The sequence below is a fragment of the Elaeis guineensis genome, chromosome 4, assembly GCF_000442705.2.
Source record: "Elaeis guineensis isolate ETL-2024a chromosome 4, EG11, whole genome shotgun sequence".
Classification (NCBI taxonomy): domain Eukaryota; kingdom Viridiplantae; phylum Streptophyta; class Magnoliopsida; order Arecales; family Arecaceae; genus Elaeis; species Elaeis guineensis.
In genome coordinates, this window is record NC_025996.2 from 121,438,115 (window position 1) to 121,457,248 (window position 19,134).

Below are 19,134 nucleotides of genomic sequence, written 5' to 3' on the forward strand. Positions count from 1 at the left end.
TCCATGAAATTAACAAAACAATAATGACCATTGATAAAAGTGATTGTAGTGCTCCATACACAAAACTTCTGCTACTCTTTTTTTTTTTTCACACTTTTAAATGCCAAAATACCTTGTTACTAGAAGTTCTTATGACTTGTGAACATAAGAACAGAAAACACAAGCATAGCTCTATATCATGGATAACCCATTGTTTGAGTTTTTTCTTTCCTTCTCTTTTGCGTGGATGTGTGTTTGTGCATCATGGCAAGTGAGGTGGTATTATTTATTTTAATATCGATTGTATAAAAACCACCAAAAGGCTGCAAACTGCCATGCACAAGTGAGCCACTTGGCTGCCATACCATGAAACGAACCCAAAGTAAAGCACCTTGTAGTCAGCCAGAATTTAGGACGTAAGTGAGGACTCAAACACTCAAATAGTGAGTCAGAATTGCAGAAGACAACCGCAAACTATAGCTTCTACCTTAGATGTTTTTACTCCATTTTAGGTGTCTTGGTTTCGAAACCCTTTCCCTGTTCTTCACATGTTTTTCAGATCAATGGACCACTTGGAGAAATTTGGAAATTTTCGATGACAATAGAATATAGACTTTCTGCAAAGCAAAGCTATCCAGAAGAAAAAAACATCTTATGTATAGATTATGTTTGTGATAACTACCAACTTAATCCGGACACACATCAACCCGCTACAAAAAAAAAAAAGAAAAAGAAATATGGCCAAGTATTTTAATTTCTGAGCAGTTTTTGCCTGTTAATTCCTATTTTTGTTGCACACATGATCCAATATACTCATTCAAAAGTTAGCCAAAGAACACAATCTGATAATTCTGCCTCAAAAGTAAGGTTGCTCTCGTAATCCAGATTCTTAGTTTTGCCAGGAATTGCTTGCGTAAACCGAAATGGCCGTGTTTTCCCTTTGTCGAATTGAGTGCAGCAGAAAGACCACAATAACTGCAAGTGACCGGAAATCTAAATAAATTCCATGACCTAAAGTAACTGTAGAAGCCAAAGACCTGCCAGAAAATACCTACAGATTTCAAAGAGAGTTACTTACCTTCACTGGATCAGAATGATGAAAATTTCTCTGGAGTCTTCGTCCATCAGGGAGGCAAATCCCAACTCTGCACAGTTGTTTTCTATCTCCTTCAGGTTCAGGTTCTTCAACAAGAATCGGATAAGTGAACTGTTCATTTGAGCTATTGTCTTTCTCAGTACAGGTTTTGCAATCACTGGAACTTGAGCTGCTTTCTTCATCTTTCTTAGTATCGATTTCATTATTGTTGGAAATTATTCTCTTCTTTGAGCCTTCTCTAACTGCCACAGATATCAAAATTGCTTTCAGCTGCATCACGATAAGCGACAGCTCATAAAGAATGTTGAGAGAGAATATGTTTCTGCAAATTTGTTCATTAAATGCAAATTATATAGAAATGCATTTGGAAGCTTTTTAGGAAATTCAGTGATGCAAAATTCCTAGGGATTGTCGTGCTACTTCATGCAAGTGCTTGTTTTGGTTAGGAACAACATGTTGATGACTTCTTACCACATCAGCTACTCCTCTCAAATCAGACATTTAAGCACCAAGATGACCAATATACCGATATTGACAAGTTTTAAGAATTTTAAAAAATACAATTACAAGGTTGCACCTCATCAGATCATTTATGTTCAAGATGCTGAAAATGATATGATGATAGAGAAAATGGTACAGTTCCAAATTCCAGAGAAAATGCAGCAATATGATGATAGAGAAATACTTAAATCCCATTCCAGTGATTTCAGAAAAGGATTAGTCGAAGATCTAAATTCATAAGAAATGGTAGTAAAGAGATCCAAACAACAATTATTCCTTATTTATTCTTTGAAACACCCAATGGGAGGTGAATGAGTTGGGGTGTTTCTTGACATAGCACAAATCAACACATCTTTAATTGCAGAAATGAAAAAAACTCATTTTCAGATAGTCATACATGGAGGTAAATCTTCTAGTAGTTTGCAGTGTATGAATTGCATCAAAAAGAACTACAGCATGATGTAACAAGGATGATGGATATATTCCTGATGCACTTGGAGAAAATGTAACAACCAGGATATGGCTTCGATAGGACATGAATTGCATGGTAATACAGAAAACTTAAAGCTGAAACTACAGATAGAATACCTGATATATCATGCATGGAAGTCTCAACATTTTCCCTTGGATGCTTATGAATGTGCTCCTTTGGACCCACATCCATGAACGGAAGCAGAAGCTATATAAAATGTGTTGCATAAAAATCAATAAAAGGAAATAAAAGGAATATGATAGTCATGTTACTAAAAGAGATAGGTATTAGCAAATTTGTAAATTTTCAAATAATTGGATTTCTAAAAATAAGTAAAATCACAAATATCACGAGTTCATAGTATAGACAACCTCTAAGAATTGCTCTGCTTGTATCATGCCACTCCATGCATGCATCTTTTGTCCAGTGATTGGATCAATAATGAGAACTGCGGGTAAAGAAACCAAGTTGTAGTAGGTGCAAACCTTCTTTCCATCATCAGTGTCACGATACATCTACAATCATATGACATATCATGGATATAATTAGAAACTATGAGAGGATAAAAGATGCAAAAAAGAAAAAAGAAAAAAGATAGTTGATCCACAAATTTTGCTTCCATTTTCAAGTTACCTAAATAAACTCTGCCATTAGGACTTTTGTATCTGCATGCCAACCTATTAGGTAATTTAAACCATAAAATAGGTCTTAATTTGAAAACATCGTTAATTAGGTTTCAATGTAAAACTAATAAAACCAAAAAGTAACTTTACATATCCCATAAAGTGTAGACTACGTATACATGAGTCCAAAAGTCAATTTATTTGTAAGAATAGAACGTCAGAGTACATGATTAAAATCATAAAGTGCAATGCATTTAATTGTGACAAACTTTTTGATTCATACAAACAAGTAAAAGAAGAAATACTGTAGTTATAAACTTCTAGAAACAAAAATTCACCAAATCAATGCAATCAAAGATTTAATAAAATGATATCTGAATAAAGGAGGAAATCTCAGTATCTACAATTGAAAGGAAAGTAACAAGACAAAACTAAACAATGTTAACTAGGAAAACAAAAATAAACATGACCAACACAAATATGTTGGCAAAGAGAAGCATCGGTAAAACAATGTTACTTCTTCTGCTGAAACATTACAGATGTTAACTAATAATCTTACATAATATCTGATCTCTTTAATGGAGGATCGACATCAGTTGGTGGGTCTAAGGATAGGTCTGCTGTAGTGCGCCATCTGACGTAGATCAAGAACAACATTAAAGAAATTATGTTCATAAAATTTAATCAAGTATATATGAATAAAGTCGAATATATATATTCTAGATGCATTTGTGGGGTCTAGCTTCTTAGCTATAGGTAGGTCTTGATTTTCTTCTCCCTATAAATCCAGCCACCAAGAGCCAATGAGATAATAAGAGAGCGCCATTTTTGCTTTCGATTATAAAGAACTCCACTGCTGTAAGTTAAAAGCAAAATCCAACGACACCTATTAGCTTTAACACATCATATGAGAATAAAAAAAAGAGCCCATAGCAATGTATGGAGCCAGTTCCTTTAATATCCATTTAGTTTGGATTATTATTAGAGAAAATAAGAAGGCAACCATAAGAATATAGCAAGCAAAATCCATCAGCATCCATCAGGTTTTAGACATCGTATGGGAATAAGAAAAAGAGCCCATAGCAATCTGTAGAGACATTCCCTTCAATATCCATTAATTAAGTTTGAATCATCATTAAGAAAAATAAGAAAGCAACCATAAGAATATAGCAAGTAAAATCCATCGGCACCCATCAGATTTTGGACATCATATGAGAATAAGAAAAAAAGTCTATAGCAATCTGTGGAGCCATTCCCTTCAATATCCATTAATTAAGTTTGAATAATCATCAGAAAAAAAAAGAAGACAACCATAATAATATAGCAAAAAAATTCATCGACACCCATCAGCTTTAAGACATCATATGGGTAGAAGAAAATAGGGCCATAGCAATCTGTGGAGCTAGTCCCTTTAATATCCATTTAGTTTGGATCATCATCAGGAAAAATGAAAAGGCAACCATAAGAAAATAGCAACCAAAATCTAATGGCACCCATCAGCTTTAAGACATCATATAGGAAGAAGAAAAAGGGACCATAATATACCTCATGCCAAATGTATTAGTTGTTTAGCATACCTCATGCCAAATGTATCATAATCATGGGCTGTCTAAATTTTTTGTTAGGTAGCTCAGCCGATAGACCTTTCAAAGTATTATCTGCAACAAAAACAAGTGACACCAACATAATATATAATGCCAGTAAGGTAATAAGAGAGTATCATTTTTGTGATCGATTATAAAAAACTTTACGATCAGCTAAAAATAGGTCAAAAAGCTAAAAGATAATAATAGAGTCACATCCAATTATCCCAACCATATCCTTTCCTTACCTAAACTACCCTTGTTACTTCCTCCTTTATTCCTTTGGGCTAGGCCTAGGGCCTAGAATCTAATCACTGAGTCACTCCGATCGCCATTGGAGTAGATGAGCAGGCTAGGACTGGTTCGGTGGTGGCCCGATCTCGAACCCTTGCTGTCAAAGGCAGTAGGGCTACTCTAGTCGGAGAGCTTCCCAGAGTGGTTCTGCCTCTTCAGAATTATATTAATTTAAATAATAATATTAATAATATTATTAAAATTAATTATATTATTAATAATATTATTAAATTAATAATATTATCAAATTAAATTTAAATATTATTAATTTATGATAATCAAATAAATTTAATTTTAAATATTTAAAATTTAAAAAGATGAGAATGGGGTGTGGCGATGGCAACGGAGCCATCACCGTCACCATCGCTAATACTCACAGTGTGATGGCGGTGTGGATCCGATGGTGCGATGTTCCAGTGGCTCGACGCTCCAGCAGTTGGATGCTTTGAAGGAGGGAGGTGGGGCTACAAGTCTGGACTGATGATGGGAGGGGTGGGGGAGAAGGGAGAGACGGCAGGAGATGGGAAGCTCAAGGAGATGGAAAGTGCAATAATCACTTAGTCAAGCCCATGCTTCATCCAGGGTGTTGAATTTTTCTTCCCTACTTCTCTCCCATTCAACTTGTTTCACTTCCAACCTATCATGAGTCTCGGTTAATTGAGTCTCTAAGGAAGCAAACAGGTGTTCTATTGATTATAAATTCTGTTGGAGTTCATTATAGGTGCTTATGATGGGTTTAAGCTCATCTTCAAAGATGACTACTTGAACTCAAGTTCCTCCTTTCGAAAGGTTGCTCACTCAACAGTCTTGGCTAGTGAAGTTGATATTTGGTTTCAAGCAAATTAGAAGAGCCTAACTTTCAGATCAGCCAAGTTTGCCACTTGACCAACTGGGAGGTCGATAGTTAGCAACAAGATGTCAATCATGCTCTAGGTCTAGTTATCTTTCAAAGACCTGCAAGATCATCTAGGTTAAGATCAATAATACTTTGAATTATTTAGCTGACCTTCACTAGAGTGTAAGGTGGAATTAAAATACAGATTGAGGGCAACTTGATCGAGTGTGTAGCAAGCCTAGCCTTCATGTGGGCTAGCAATCTAAGGATGGAATGGCCATGAGTACTATTGACCTACAAATAGGAACTGATCTATTAGAAATAGGAAATGGACAAAGAGATGAAGTTTGCTACTTACTTTAACCTCTCTACTAGTGACCAAGTGGCTTGAATATGATAATTTAGAAGTGGGTTGGTTGGTGCAGACTCGATATAACCTTGAGGTTTCAAAGAGATGATTGATGCTCTAGACTACAATATTGAGGTGACTCAGCCTGCATAGGTTGACCTAGTGACTGAGCTCTTGGGGGGCTCTATTGGTCGCTCTCAAAGTTGAGGAAGTTTTTGAAAAGACTTAGCCTATAATGATATAATGATATTGGTCAAATCATTAGCTTTAAGTAAAGATTCTCTGTCAAATCCTTCACTATCTGTCTAGATCACTATCTCAAGCTAGTGTTTCACTTCCACTTGCTCTATGTATATAGTGGAGTAATTGGTTTAGATTTGTGAACTGTGACTTTATTTTGTTTGAAAATAGATAATTCAACCCTAGACTGAGCAAGCTAAATCAGAATGGCCACTAGCAGTGCTGTCAAACAAAACAAGTTGGTGAATTAATGAAGAAATGATGCCAATTAAAAAAATTATAAATTCATCTCGATAGTCTAGAGCTATAGAGGTTGCCTTCTAATAGGCCCGTCATTCCTAATCCAAGCAATATAATCCGATCAGGATACTAATATGCTACAATGGATTCTACTAGAGCTACTAGGTTGGCAATCCTAAACTTAGCCAGTGGCTTTGGAGGATAATATCTAGCTAGTATCTATCAAATTATCTCTTATAGCCCTAACCACTTCTTTCTAATCCTAAATTCTTACCTTCAACTCATCCCTTAACTTAAGCTCCTTATCATCTTCAAAGCTAATTGATAACTCTTAGCATGTATCATATTTAATACCATAAAATTTTTTAAAGTTTTGATAGTATTGCTCTTGAAGGATACCTTTGCCGTCAGAGAATGCTAATGCCATTTTACATATAAGCTGTAAAATAGAGAATCACCCATTGACTTTATAGTGGCAAACTAGGTTCCTTCACCCTTTGAATTGAGAGAGTCAGCATCAATCTGAGCAAGAATGGTGGTCACTAATTCATATAAATTCGGATTATATACACATGCGACTATTCCATAGAATCCTTGGCCACATTGGATTTAGGGTAAAAGAGATAAATTTATAAATTGAACAAGACTATTGGAAGAGAAAATCGGCTAACTATATTAAATTTAGGTCGATGATTGAGAGTTGATCATGAAAGATGAGTTAAGAGAGTACAGAGGTAGATAAGGACTTGCTTAGGCTAGATTGAATTGGTGAGCGAAGTAGTTTAGATAATAATATTTGACAATATTTATTATTTCCTACTACTCGTTACGGAACCTATGTGGAGATCTCTAGGGATAAAAAAATTACTTCACAATGCTCCCAAGTCTTTGAACTCTTCAAGAAGCATGCTACTTGAAAAAAATAGCTAAATAGGTTTTGGAGTATATACAAAAGGGTAAAGAAAGAAATAATCCGATGGGATAAATCTTTATAAATTTTTTTGAAGTGCTTAGAAAATAAGGAAAGGCCTTTCAAATGAGCAACGAAAGGACCAACTAAGAAAGATTTAAGAATGTGGTCATAAGAGGATGAACCTTCAAAAAATAAGTATAGCCGGAGTTGGAAGATTCATAGATGCCCATCACAACTTCAAGTATTTAAGGTGAGTTTTCTTAGGCCTTAGTGCAACCAAGACCAAGGGTACTAAGGCTATAGGCCAATCTTCAATCAGTGTGATGGACAGTTGAGCTGTCCTTTATAATTTTGAAAAGAATCAAATTTGTAAACTTAAGCAAGAAAAAATGTCGCATATTTCTATTGGTAATTGGCCCACTTCGCTAGCAAAAGACTTTTATTTCAGAAGTGTAGTTAATTATTTTGCTAAAATCCAACCAAATTACTCCTCTAGAACTTCAACCAGGGTATTTGCATTAAAAACTTCACTTGTAAGTCTAAGACTTAACAAACTCCTAAATTTAGAAAATTAAGGACGGACATTTTATGATAGAGGTGCAAAGAATTCATTGAGGGATATCAAAAATAGAAATATTAAGAATTAGGGGCCAATTAGCTACAGAAGTAGACTTTTAAAAAGATTAAAAAAATATCTAGGAGGACATTCACCTCCTAGGCAGGAGTAAAGGCCCCTAAAGATTAGTGTTGGTTGGCCAAGGTTGGCCACAATTGGAGTTTTTTTTCCAACCTAAAATCTTAAAATTTGGTTTATTGTAAAGAAGGTTTTGTCAAGGCTATGGGGGAAGATGGAGGAAAAGATTCACGATAGAAAAACCTAAAGAATCTTGGATGAGTACCTATGTGTCTACTTATCTATGAATGCTCTAAGGTCTCTTCTCAAGTCCATTGAGAAATGACTTGATATGGATTCTCTTTACTCATTTTGATAGAAGATGGTTCGAGGAAAAGCAAGGATGATGACAAAAGTTTGGAGGATGTAGGAGACAATGAGAATGAAGGGATGGGTCAATTTACGAATGACGGTTGCTTATACCTTGATGAACTTTGATGGAATTTGGTTTGTTTACGAGATTCTAGGAATCAGATCATAGTAATTTTTGAGGAACAATATATATCACATGAACATGTGGCTGCTTCATAGAGATAGAGAAGACATATCAGGTCATACCTTAAATAGAGGTAAAGATAAATCCAAAGAGGCATAGGAATCTCGATGGATGAATTTATTTAAATACTTTTGGCACTGAGATTCAATAAAAGTATCAGACATGGTGTCTGGTATATCCGTCATGCTTCTAATTAACAACCACTAAGATGTAGGAGGTATTGTTTATACTACATCCTGATTGGTAATGATATATAGGGATCAACATATGCACAGCAATATGATAGTATCAGAAAAAAAATAATGAATGAGGATCAACAATTCAAGTGCCCAGGGTCAATGAATAAGATGATCAAGAAGCTAGAAGCTAATATATTGAAAATTAGATTATGAGTTTGCCCAAACAATGCCACATGGATAGGCCCAATGAACTAAAAGAACAACTTGAAATAATTAAACTACTACACAATATCTGATAAGCAAGTAGAAAGACTCCGATCAAGTCAAGTCGAATGATCATTAGAAGCACAAAATAAGGGTATAGGCCGAGCGAAGAGGACCTATCTAAATGCCAAATAGTGAGCTTGAGATCGATTGGCTTATAGAGATTAAACCATTGACCAAGTAAGAAAATTACAATGTAGTAAAGAATACGGATTGATATGAGAATGTGAAAATGGAGAATGATTGGAATTGACCACTGAAACTGCCAAAGAAAATGGGAATCAAGTAGAGATAGGTGTGAACAACAGAAATAAAATGTCAACAGTAGAAATAAGTAGTTGGCTGATCATTGAAAAGAGATTATATATAAATATTAGAATGTAACTCTATGAAGAGATCCTTGGTCAATTAAATATTTATTTGTCTACATACTTTATCTTTGTCTTCATTTACTTTATCTTTAGTTTGGAGTTCTTGTTTAGTTATAGCTCTGGTTTATCTTTCTTCGAGAATGTGGCACCTCCAAAGTGAACGTCATTCAAGCTTAAGTGGTATAATCTACTAGCATTGTACCTCTTTTTAGTTCCAGACACCGGTGCATGCATGCATAATTGCATGATCCAGCTGCATCACAATCGGGGGGAAGACATCAACAGAAAGCCATTATCCTATTATTTAGATTTGACCATTTGGCGATTCTCCTACTTGGCCAATCCATTTTTGCTCATGGGTGTAGATAGGCGTTAAAAAAGAATAAAAAATGGCATGGAAGAGAAAATACAATATTCACCACCCATATCAAATTGAAGTGATTTGATTTTTCATTCAAATAAATTTTTGATATAAGATTATTTTTTTAGAAATGCCTAGCATTTTAGATTAGTATCATTGGAGAAACCAATATACGTAATAAAAGCATCCATGAAATTAACAAAACAATGATGACCATTGATAAAAGTGATTGTAGTGCTCCATGCACCAAACTTTTGCTACTCTTTATTTATTTATCTATTTATTTTCACACTTTTAAATGCCTACCTTTTTACCAGAAGTTCTTATGATTTATGAACATAAGAACAGAAAACACAAGTATAGCTCTATATCCTGGATAACCCATTGTTTGAGTTTTTTTCTTTCCTTCTCTTTTGCGTGGATGTGTGTTGTGCAACATGCAAGTGAGGTGGTATTATTTATTTTAATATTGATTGTATAAAAACCACAAAAGGCTGTAAACTGCCATGCACAAGTGAGCCACTTGGCTGCCATACCATGAAACAACCCAAGTGAAGCACCTTGTAGTCAGCCAGAATTTAGGACGTAAGTGAGGACTCAAACACTCAAATAGTGAGTCAGAATTGCAGAAGACAACCGCAAACTATAGCTTCTACCTCAGATGTTTTTACTCCATTTTAGGTGTCTTGGTTTCGGAACCTTTCCCTGTTCTTCACATGTTTTTTAGATCAATGGACCACTTGGAGAAATTTGAAAATTTTCGATGACAATAGAATATAGACTTTCTGCAAAGCAAAGCTATCCAGAAGAAAAAAACATCTTCTGTATAGATTATGTTTGTGATAACTACCAACTTAATCCTGACACACATCAACCCGCTACAAAAAAAAAAAGAAAAAAAAATATGGCAAAGTATTTTAATTTTTGAGTAGTTTTTGACTGTTAATTCCTATTTTTGTTGCACACATGATCCAATATACTCATTCAAAAGTTAGCCAAAGAACACAATCTGATAATTCTGCTTCACCAAAAGTAAGGTTGCTCTCATAATCCAGATTCTTAGTTTTGCCAGGAATGCTTGCGTAAACCGAAATGGCCGTGTTTCCCTTTGTTGAATGAGTGCAGCAGAAAGACCACAATAACTGCAAGTGACCGAAATTAAATAAATCCATGACCTAAAGTAACTGTAGAAGCCAAAGACCTGCCAGAAAATACCTACAGATTTCAAAGAGAGTTACTTACCTTCACTGGATCAGAATGATGAAAATTTCTCTGGAGTTTCATCCATCAGGGACGCGAATCCCAACTCTACATAGTTGTTTTCTGTCTCCTTCAGGTTCAGGTTCTTCAGCAAGAATTGGATAAGTGAACTTTCCATTTGAGCTGTTGTCTTTCTCAGTACAGGTTTTGCAATCACTGGAACTTGAGCTGCTTTCTTCATCTTTCTCAGTATCGATTTCATTATTGTTGGAAATTATTCACTTCTTTGAGCCTTCTCTAACTGTCACAGATATCAAAATAGCTTTCAGCCGCATCGGATAAGCGACAGCTCATAAAGAATGTAGAGAGAGCATATGTTTCTGCTAATTTGTTCATTAAATGCAAATTATATAGAAATGCATTTGGAAGCTTTTTAGGAAATTCAGTGATGCAAAATTCCTAGGGATTGTCGTGCTACTTCATGCAAGTGCTTGTTTTGGTTAGGAACAACATGTTGATGACTTCTTACCACATCAGCTACTTCTCTCAAATCAGACATTTAGCACCAAGATGACCAATATACCGATATTGACAAGTTTAAGAATTTTAAAAAATACAATTACAAGGTTGCACCTCATCAGATCATTTAGGTTCAAGATGCTGAAAATGATATGATGACAGAGAAAATGGTACAGTTCCAAGTTCTAGAGAAAATGCAGCAATATGATGATAGAGAAATACTTGAATCCCATTCCATTGATTTCATAAAAGGATTAGTCGAAGATCTAAATTCACAAGAAATGGTAGTAAAGAGATCCAAAACATTATTCTTTGAAACCCCCAATGGGAGGTGAATGAGTTGGGGTTTATCTTTACAAAGCACAAATCAACATATCTTTAATTGCAGAAATGAAAAAAACTCATTTTCAGATAGCAGAAATATGTCATATGACCATATGCTGAACACTAGTCTTACATGGAGGTAAATCTTCAGGTAGTTTGCGGTGTATGAATTGCATCAAAAAGAACTACAGCATGATGTAACAAGGATGATGGATATACTCCTGATGCATTTGGAGAAAATGTAACAACTAGGATATGGCTTCGATAGGACATGAACTGCATGGTAATATAGAAAACTTAAAGCTGAAACTACAGATAGAATACCTGATATATCATGCATGGAAGTCTCAACATTTTCCCTTGGATGCTTATGAGGAAGTGCAATGTGCTCCTTTGGACCCACATCCATGAACGGAAGTAGAAGCTATATAAAATGTGTTGCATAAAAATCAATAAAAGGAATATGATAGTCATGTTACTAAAAGAGATAGGTATTAGCAAATTTGTAATTTTCAAAAATTGGATTTCTAAAAATAAGTAAAATCACAAATATCACAAGTTCATAGTATAGACAACCTCTAAGAATTGCTCTGCTTGTATCATGCCACTCCATGCATGCATCTTTTGTCCAGTGATTGGATCAATAATGAGAACTGCGGGTAAAGAAACCAAGTTGTAGTAGGTGCAAACCTTCTTTCCCTCATCACTGTCACGATACATCTACAATCATATGACATATCATGGATGTAATTAGAAACTATGAGAGGATAAAAGATGCAAAAAATGAAAAAGAAAAAGATAGTTGATCCACAAATTTTGCTTCCATTTTCAAGTTACCTAAAAAAAACCTGTCATTAGAACTTTTGTATCTGCATGCCAACCTATTAAGTAATTTAAACCGTAAAATGGCCTTAATTTGAAAACATCATTAATTAGGTTTCAATGTAAAACTAATAAAACTACAAAGTTAACTTTACATATCCCATAAAGTGTAGACTACGTATACATGAGTCCGAAAATCAATTTATTTGTAAGAATAGAATGCCAGAGTACATGATTAAAATCATAAACTGCAATGCATTTAATTGTGACAAACTTTTTGATTCATACTAGCAAGTAAAAGAAGAAATACTGTAGTTATAAACTTCTAGAAACAAAAATTCACCAAATCAATGCAATCAAAGATTTAATAAAATGATATCTGGTTAAAGGAGGAAATCTCAGTATCTACAATTGAAAGGAAATTAACAAGACAAAACTAAACAATGTTAACTAGGAAAACAAAAATAAACATGAGCAACACAAATCTGTTGGCAAAGAGAAGCATCTGTAAAACAATGTTACTTTTTTTGTGCACATAAATATTATAAATTAGAAAAGAATAACTGAATAAGAAAAGGTCAAGACATGTGGGCTAAGAATATAAAATAAATGTTTGAGGATCTCATGCTATTTCATGCCCTATCGAAACTACTTCAGACAAACAAACCTGCCAGAAAATGAACTTAGTCTGGATTGCCTGTGCCACAGTTTCGTTTGACCAGAGATCGCGGTTAAGCTTAGCAAGTCAACAAAGAAAATTTCAAGTCAGGACTGCAATCTAGAAAGATCCATACTATAGGCGACAATAATGGTTTTCAAAACATATTACCAAGTGTGAGCTGAACTCTTCAGTGCATTGCAAGTTGATTAATAGCCACCTATCCTGAAAAGCAGCATCTATCTTTGCCTGCATTTAAAAGAAATGCTATTCTACGATCAGTAATTACATTAAATGAAGGAAGCAGCAATAAATTAGTAAAAGAAATAAATACTAGAATAGTTGAACTTTTTCCATTTTTCATCCAAAAATCAACAGATATTTTTACAAAGAACATCACATGTATGCTTCACCTTTCATTGATAGACCCTATTTGAATAGTTTGTGAAGTGTCGTGCACCTCCTTTGCTAGATATATGCTGATTAATGAGAAAATGCTATCAGTATCGTAAACATCATTTTGAAATTGCCGTTACTGGAGATGATTAAATTCTAGTTATTATGCTGTTTAACTAGGTAGCTGAAAACATCAGAAAAAGAAATTGGATAGGTCCATCCAATTTGTATGGTGGCTAAAATGATGAAAAAATGACTGACCAACTATTCATCTACTTCTAGTATTCAGAATCTTTTTTTTAAGAAGGCTCATTCTCCAGAACTGTACCAGAAAGGTTATTAGTTTTGGGCATCTAGGAAACAGTATTGAATCACAGAAAAAAGGGAAAAAGGGAATTTGTTGGAATATCCTATCTGCTAGTATTTGTTGGTACATAATCTGAGATAGGGACTTTCTAGCATAGGATATTATCCAAGCGTAGGATATTATCCAAGCCATGCCTTTTCTATTATGCCATTTGTCAATCATGATCATTTCTCTCTCTTAGTGCGGTAGAGAAGTCATGCCAAAAAGGAAAAAAAAATATAAAAAAAGGAGTTGAGCGGACAAAAATTCCAATATGTTACTTACATGTTTCTCTTCTAACTTTAAAAATTTTCAAGACAATCACCAGTACAAGGTGGAAGGTATCGATGCATTGTTTATGGAAGTCCGACAACTATTCTTTTAAGCATTCCATAAAATATATTTGAAATGAATACTAAATATTTTGGTCAGTAATCATTTACCAGTCAATTTCCTACCTTACACTAAATTTGCAAAAACTTCTTGCAACCAATAAGCCAAAAGATTTGTTAGGCTAATAAAATACACTGAAATATGTTTAAAACTATCTTACAATAATGATCATATTTAAACTAAAATGAGTCAAGATATAATTCTCAAACCTTGAAAAAGAGACCATGGTAGATCAAGGCAGAAGGTTCACGAAACAAGGAACTAAGATTATCATGGAAGCCACTTGAGGTTGATTCACCCCTTTGATTTGATTCCCAGATTCTAGTGCTTCTTGACTCCTCATCAACATTTTGGAATCTAAAATAACAAAATAAAGAGAAGATCAATCTAGAGATCAACCAAATAACATAATATTTTAACTATAGATATGTGATAAGGGGTATCATCAAAGAAGAAAAAGGATATCTTATGTGGAGAAACTTGGGCAATTAAAGCACCAAAAGAAATCAACCTAATGACGACAAAAAGGATGCCATGCTGAGAAAACTAACAAAAAAATGCAAGATTTAGATCACAATTATTATTTTTTTAAATACAATGTAGATTCCTTCTCTTTTATTTTGAATTCAGAGAAAAAGGGAGCATGGTTCTCTTATGGGGAAAGCAAGCCAACAAAAACATTTCGAGAAAAATTAACAAATAGGAATGTATACAGTGTTTACATGTCATCTATTTTTGTCTCTTTTTTACATTTTTCTCACCATTGATTTCATGTGTACATTAAGAAAATTCTGATTATATGACATAGGTAGAGAAAAGTGTTGCTTAGTTGGGCATTCTTAGAAGGATAAGACTATGCTTCTCTTAAATGATGCATGCCATGGTCGGATATATCCGTCAACTTGGCAAACCATGTTAAAATCATAGACTCAACTGGCTCTACTTTTCTGTCCTTCTTGCCAAAAATCTTACGGATATAAGTTGCTTACCATAAATCAGGTCAATTAATTTAATATACATTGGCTTATAAATTGTTTTAGGGAGACTATTTCAAGACCTTTACTTCTGGTAATATGAAAGTTCTGCATTACAGTATACACACCAAGTCACAACTTTTATGCAGATAATTAATTTTGGATAATATAATCAAGTCTACAACCTTTAGGAGTTCAAAGTTACAAGCTTGGTATCTATCCTGTCATGGAGACTACCATGAAAGAGAAGAAACAACAAGAAAATTTTCAATCTTTCTGCAATACTGAAGCCAACTAAATTAAGGCTCCATTTGGTGTCCTTAAGGCAGTCCCATGCCCTTTTAGTATATCTATGCCCTAACTTATAGAGGTAAGTTCTGCATTACAGTATACACACCAAGTCACAACTTTTATGTTGATAATTAATTTTGGATAATATAATCAAGTCTACAACCTTTAGGAGTTCAAAGTTACAAGCTTGGTATCTATCCTGTCACGGGGACTACCATGAAAGAGGAAGAAACAACAAGAAAATTTTCAATTTTTCTGCAATACTGAAGCCAACTAAATTAAGGCTCCATTTGGTGTCCTTAAGGCAGTCCCATGCCCTTTTAGTATATCTATGCCCTAACTTATAGAGGTACTGCTCTGCTGACTTCTTTTGCAAGAGATGATATAGAAGCATATCACATGGCCCATAAAAAATGATAAAGAAGAGAGGAAATAACAAAAAGAAATTTATAAGAAAGTGATTGCCAAAAAAAAAAACAAAAATAAAAGAAAGGAAAAAGAAAGCGGAATAGGCATATTGCCAAAATTTCCTTTTTTTCACAATCATGGCCTAATTTTAATATCTTTATCTCTTAGGTCGAAGGTTTACCATCTTGGCATCGGGCCCCATACTGTACCATCCTATTATAGTATCACTATGCAATACAATACGGCAAGATTCAGTGTACTATGTGTCAGTATGGTACTGTGCATTAGTTTGATTCAGTACAGTATGATAAGTCTGATACGATATGGTATCGATCAATATCGCAAATCTTGCTTACATCAAATGAGCCGATCAGCATATGTAATTGCAGGCCCCTCTATATACATTTTTTTAAATATCTCTTCTTGTCCCTTATTTCTGACCACCTATAAAAGTTAATTCTTGTTTCCTAAAATTGCTAGGAGGGGTGGGTTCCACACTATAACCAAGGACTCGGACCTCAGCCTTTCATCCTCTTATTTTCATGCACAAGAAAAGCATGGGACTGAATATATAGTATAAAAAGTTAATTTAGTCTAAAATTCACCTCAACCCCTGAAAACTAATTATTTATTAAGCCTCAAACCCACAGGACCCTCTTAGGGTGTGGGTTGAAGGTGAAGCATAGGGTTCTAGGAGATGCTGAGTATTCCTCCCAAAGCTTCATGAATTATTCTTGATCCAATCGGTAAGACAAACAATCCTGCATAACCATGCAGAAAATGTAAAAGTCATCCATTTATTCTTCTGCTTCACTACTCCCATGAATTTACCATCACTAACTGATTATGTTTCCTTAATTCTAGATTTATAAGACAATGAGAAAAAAGTGCGCCAATGTAGAGGCTTACTATGTGGGCTGCTTTTGTTTACCCAAAGACACCCACACCCACTTAGAAACGGGTATGAATACACATAGGTATGGGTCCACAAGAACAAACTTCACAAGAATTGGAAGGTCTTGCATGAATAAAAACCAATGGACATAACAAATCCTTCATGCCCTTGCCTTTCTTTAGAAAAATTTTCTTTAACTAACATATATATTTGTGTCTATTATGTCATAAAATCCTACCTCTTCTCTTTGAAATCTCAAACCAAATATAAGATCCAGAGACAACACTGTTTTTATTCAAAATAAATCTCTAAAAGTTAAATAGCTTTCTTAAAAAGTTTCCAAAAGGGTTGTTTATTCCTCTTCTATTTTTTTCAAATTTTTTTCTAACTCTGTGTCCTCTAATATGCATGAAAATTGCTTCAATTTATAGAAGTATATCTCCATAAGTTAGAGTTAGTTGTTTGTCTTGGTTTGCATTGGACAGACTTGCGTCAAATATTACTTTAGAGAATAAACTATGACAGAGTGGGATGACACCATACACTTTAAATACCCACACCATCATCCTTGTCTTCATCAAACTTCTATCATTTAAGATCCCAGTGCTAAAGGAAGAGAAAATTCTGAAAGGACTGCTACTCCAAGCATCCTAACACAGGAAAATCCATCTCTAGTGATCTCACCACATTGAGATCCATCCTTTCACCAGTACATCCCAATTTCTGAATCACAATTCTGTCATTATTTGATCTCAAAACAAGCCTACCTTCCCTATAGATGCACACATCTTCCCCAACTAAATAGGTAATTCATAGGCATGTCCAATGACTTTCGTCTTGACAGGAGCCTTTTTATTTATTTTTTGAACTAGTTACTGACTTTTAACAGTGTCCTACAAGGAAAGAAATAAGTTATTGGATGACAAACAGGATTAAAGCAACATAATTTTTTCCATCTGCCACTTGAGTTATAGCAGATTTCTTATCCTCATGAACCTAGCATTATTCTCCAAATTGTTCTCAAGCAAACACAAGCCTGCATACTATAATAGATATCAGAGTGCTTTTCGCATAGCAAGAAAATGTACTTCACAAAAAAAGCCCATTGTTTTCCACTTACTTAAGATGATCTCCATTAACCTCCATGATTTTTCTTTATTCCCTTTTATAATCAACTTCTCCATGATAAATTTCCCACCATCGAGAAAGTAAGCATTACAATTCTTACCCCACTAAAAATGCTCAAGGGAAGAAGATAATAGCATCAACACATTAAAAAGCCAAAAGTGCGGGGGGGGGGGGGGGGGGAGGGGGTGATTATCATAAGCAGTTTCATGTTTTTTCATTGTTCACCAAGGGTTTGCCCAAAAATTAAAAGAAAAACATTGTTCACCATAAGTTTACTCAAAAATTAAAAGAAAAATATTGCTCACCATGGGTTCGTGCAAAAGTTAAAAGAAAAACATTGTTCACCGTGGGTTTACCCAAAACTTAAAAGAAAATCATTGTTCATCATGGGAAAAATTTCTTGAATAGTCTTTTCCCTTCATTATCAGCATGCCAAAAGTCAATAAATACTCTGCATCCATTAACATGCTCTACTCCAGCAACTTACAGAATTAAACCAATAAAAAACAAACAAGAAGGCTATCACTTGATAACACAAACAAAATGATCCACATTGGTTCTCTTGTTTATGAATCACATAATAATTAAACAAGACAACCAAAAGCATACCTATAGCTCGAGACATCACCATAAAGAGTCTCCCTCATATCGATCACCATGGCTCTCCTCTGCCTCCCATCCACTGCAAACAAAAAGAGAATCATAAAGCAAAGAATCTAATAAAACATCGACTAGATCGATGGGTCTCTTGTTCCACTCACCTTGGATTTATATCAACTCGCGGCGAGCTGAAGGAAGACGACGACGACTCACTACCCTCACTTCGAGCAAAGAACAGCTCAAGAGCTTCTTCTAGCCTCCAATAGGTGGCCTGCGGAGTCCTCACAGCACAAGAAGTCAAAATAGTCGAACGTTGGAGGATGATTCAAGACATGTCGCAAAGAAATTAAACTCTAACCCGGAGATACTCGGCGGCGGTCTCGACGGACGGGCCAACAGCAGTCTCCAGGAAAGACGAGATCAGTTGGTTCTTGGACTCATCGCAAGGGCTCCCCATGTTCTTCTAATTAACGAGAGCCAACGTGTTTCATGGCACTATAAATAGAGCGAGATGGACGAATTCGAGTCGGACTGGGGGAATTTTTTTTTTGTTCTGTTTTAATTTGATTAGGAAAAGTATCCGGGTTGATATCTAATTAATGAGACCAAAATATGTTCATAACTGGATGCTAAAATATCTATATTACGTAAATATGCTTTAATTCTTGTTATTTACAAAGAATATATCACGGTGAATGCTTAAATAGCCCA

General features: G+C 34.8%; 2 protein-coding genes across 2 annotated transcripts; both read right to left on the minus strand.

Annotated features, from left to right (window-relative positions):
• Positions 1-792: 792 nt before the first annotated feature.
• Positions 793-2,563, minus strand: LOC140857377 (plant UBX domain-containing protein 7-like). Its single transcript, XM_073256165.1, has 5 exons — positions 2,420-2,563; positions 2,165-2,255; positions 1,974-2,061; positions 1,058-1,397; positions 793-954 (listed from the first exon to the last, which is right to left on the minus strand). Exons 1-5 carry the CDS (start codon positions 2,561-2,563, stop codon positions 793-795), a joined length of 825 nt encoding a protein of 274 aa, XP_073112266.1.
• Positions 2,564-11,659: 9,096 nt separating this feature from the next.
• LOC140857378 (plant UBX domain-containing protein 7-like) lies at positions 11,660-18,880 on the minus strand. Its single transcript, XM_073256166.1, has 9 exons — positions 18,782-18,880; positions 18,640-18,694; positions 18,433-18,505; positions 14,337-14,484; positions 13,164-13,241; positions 13,002-13,070; positions 12,089-12,232; positions 11,837-11,936; positions 11,660-11,733 (listed from the first exon to the last, which is right to left on the minus strand). Exons 1-9 carry the CDS (start codon positions 18,878-18,880, stop codon positions 11,660-11,662), a joined length of 840 nt encoding a protein of 279 aa, XP_073112267.1.
• Positions 18,881-19,134: the final 254 nt, after the last annotated feature.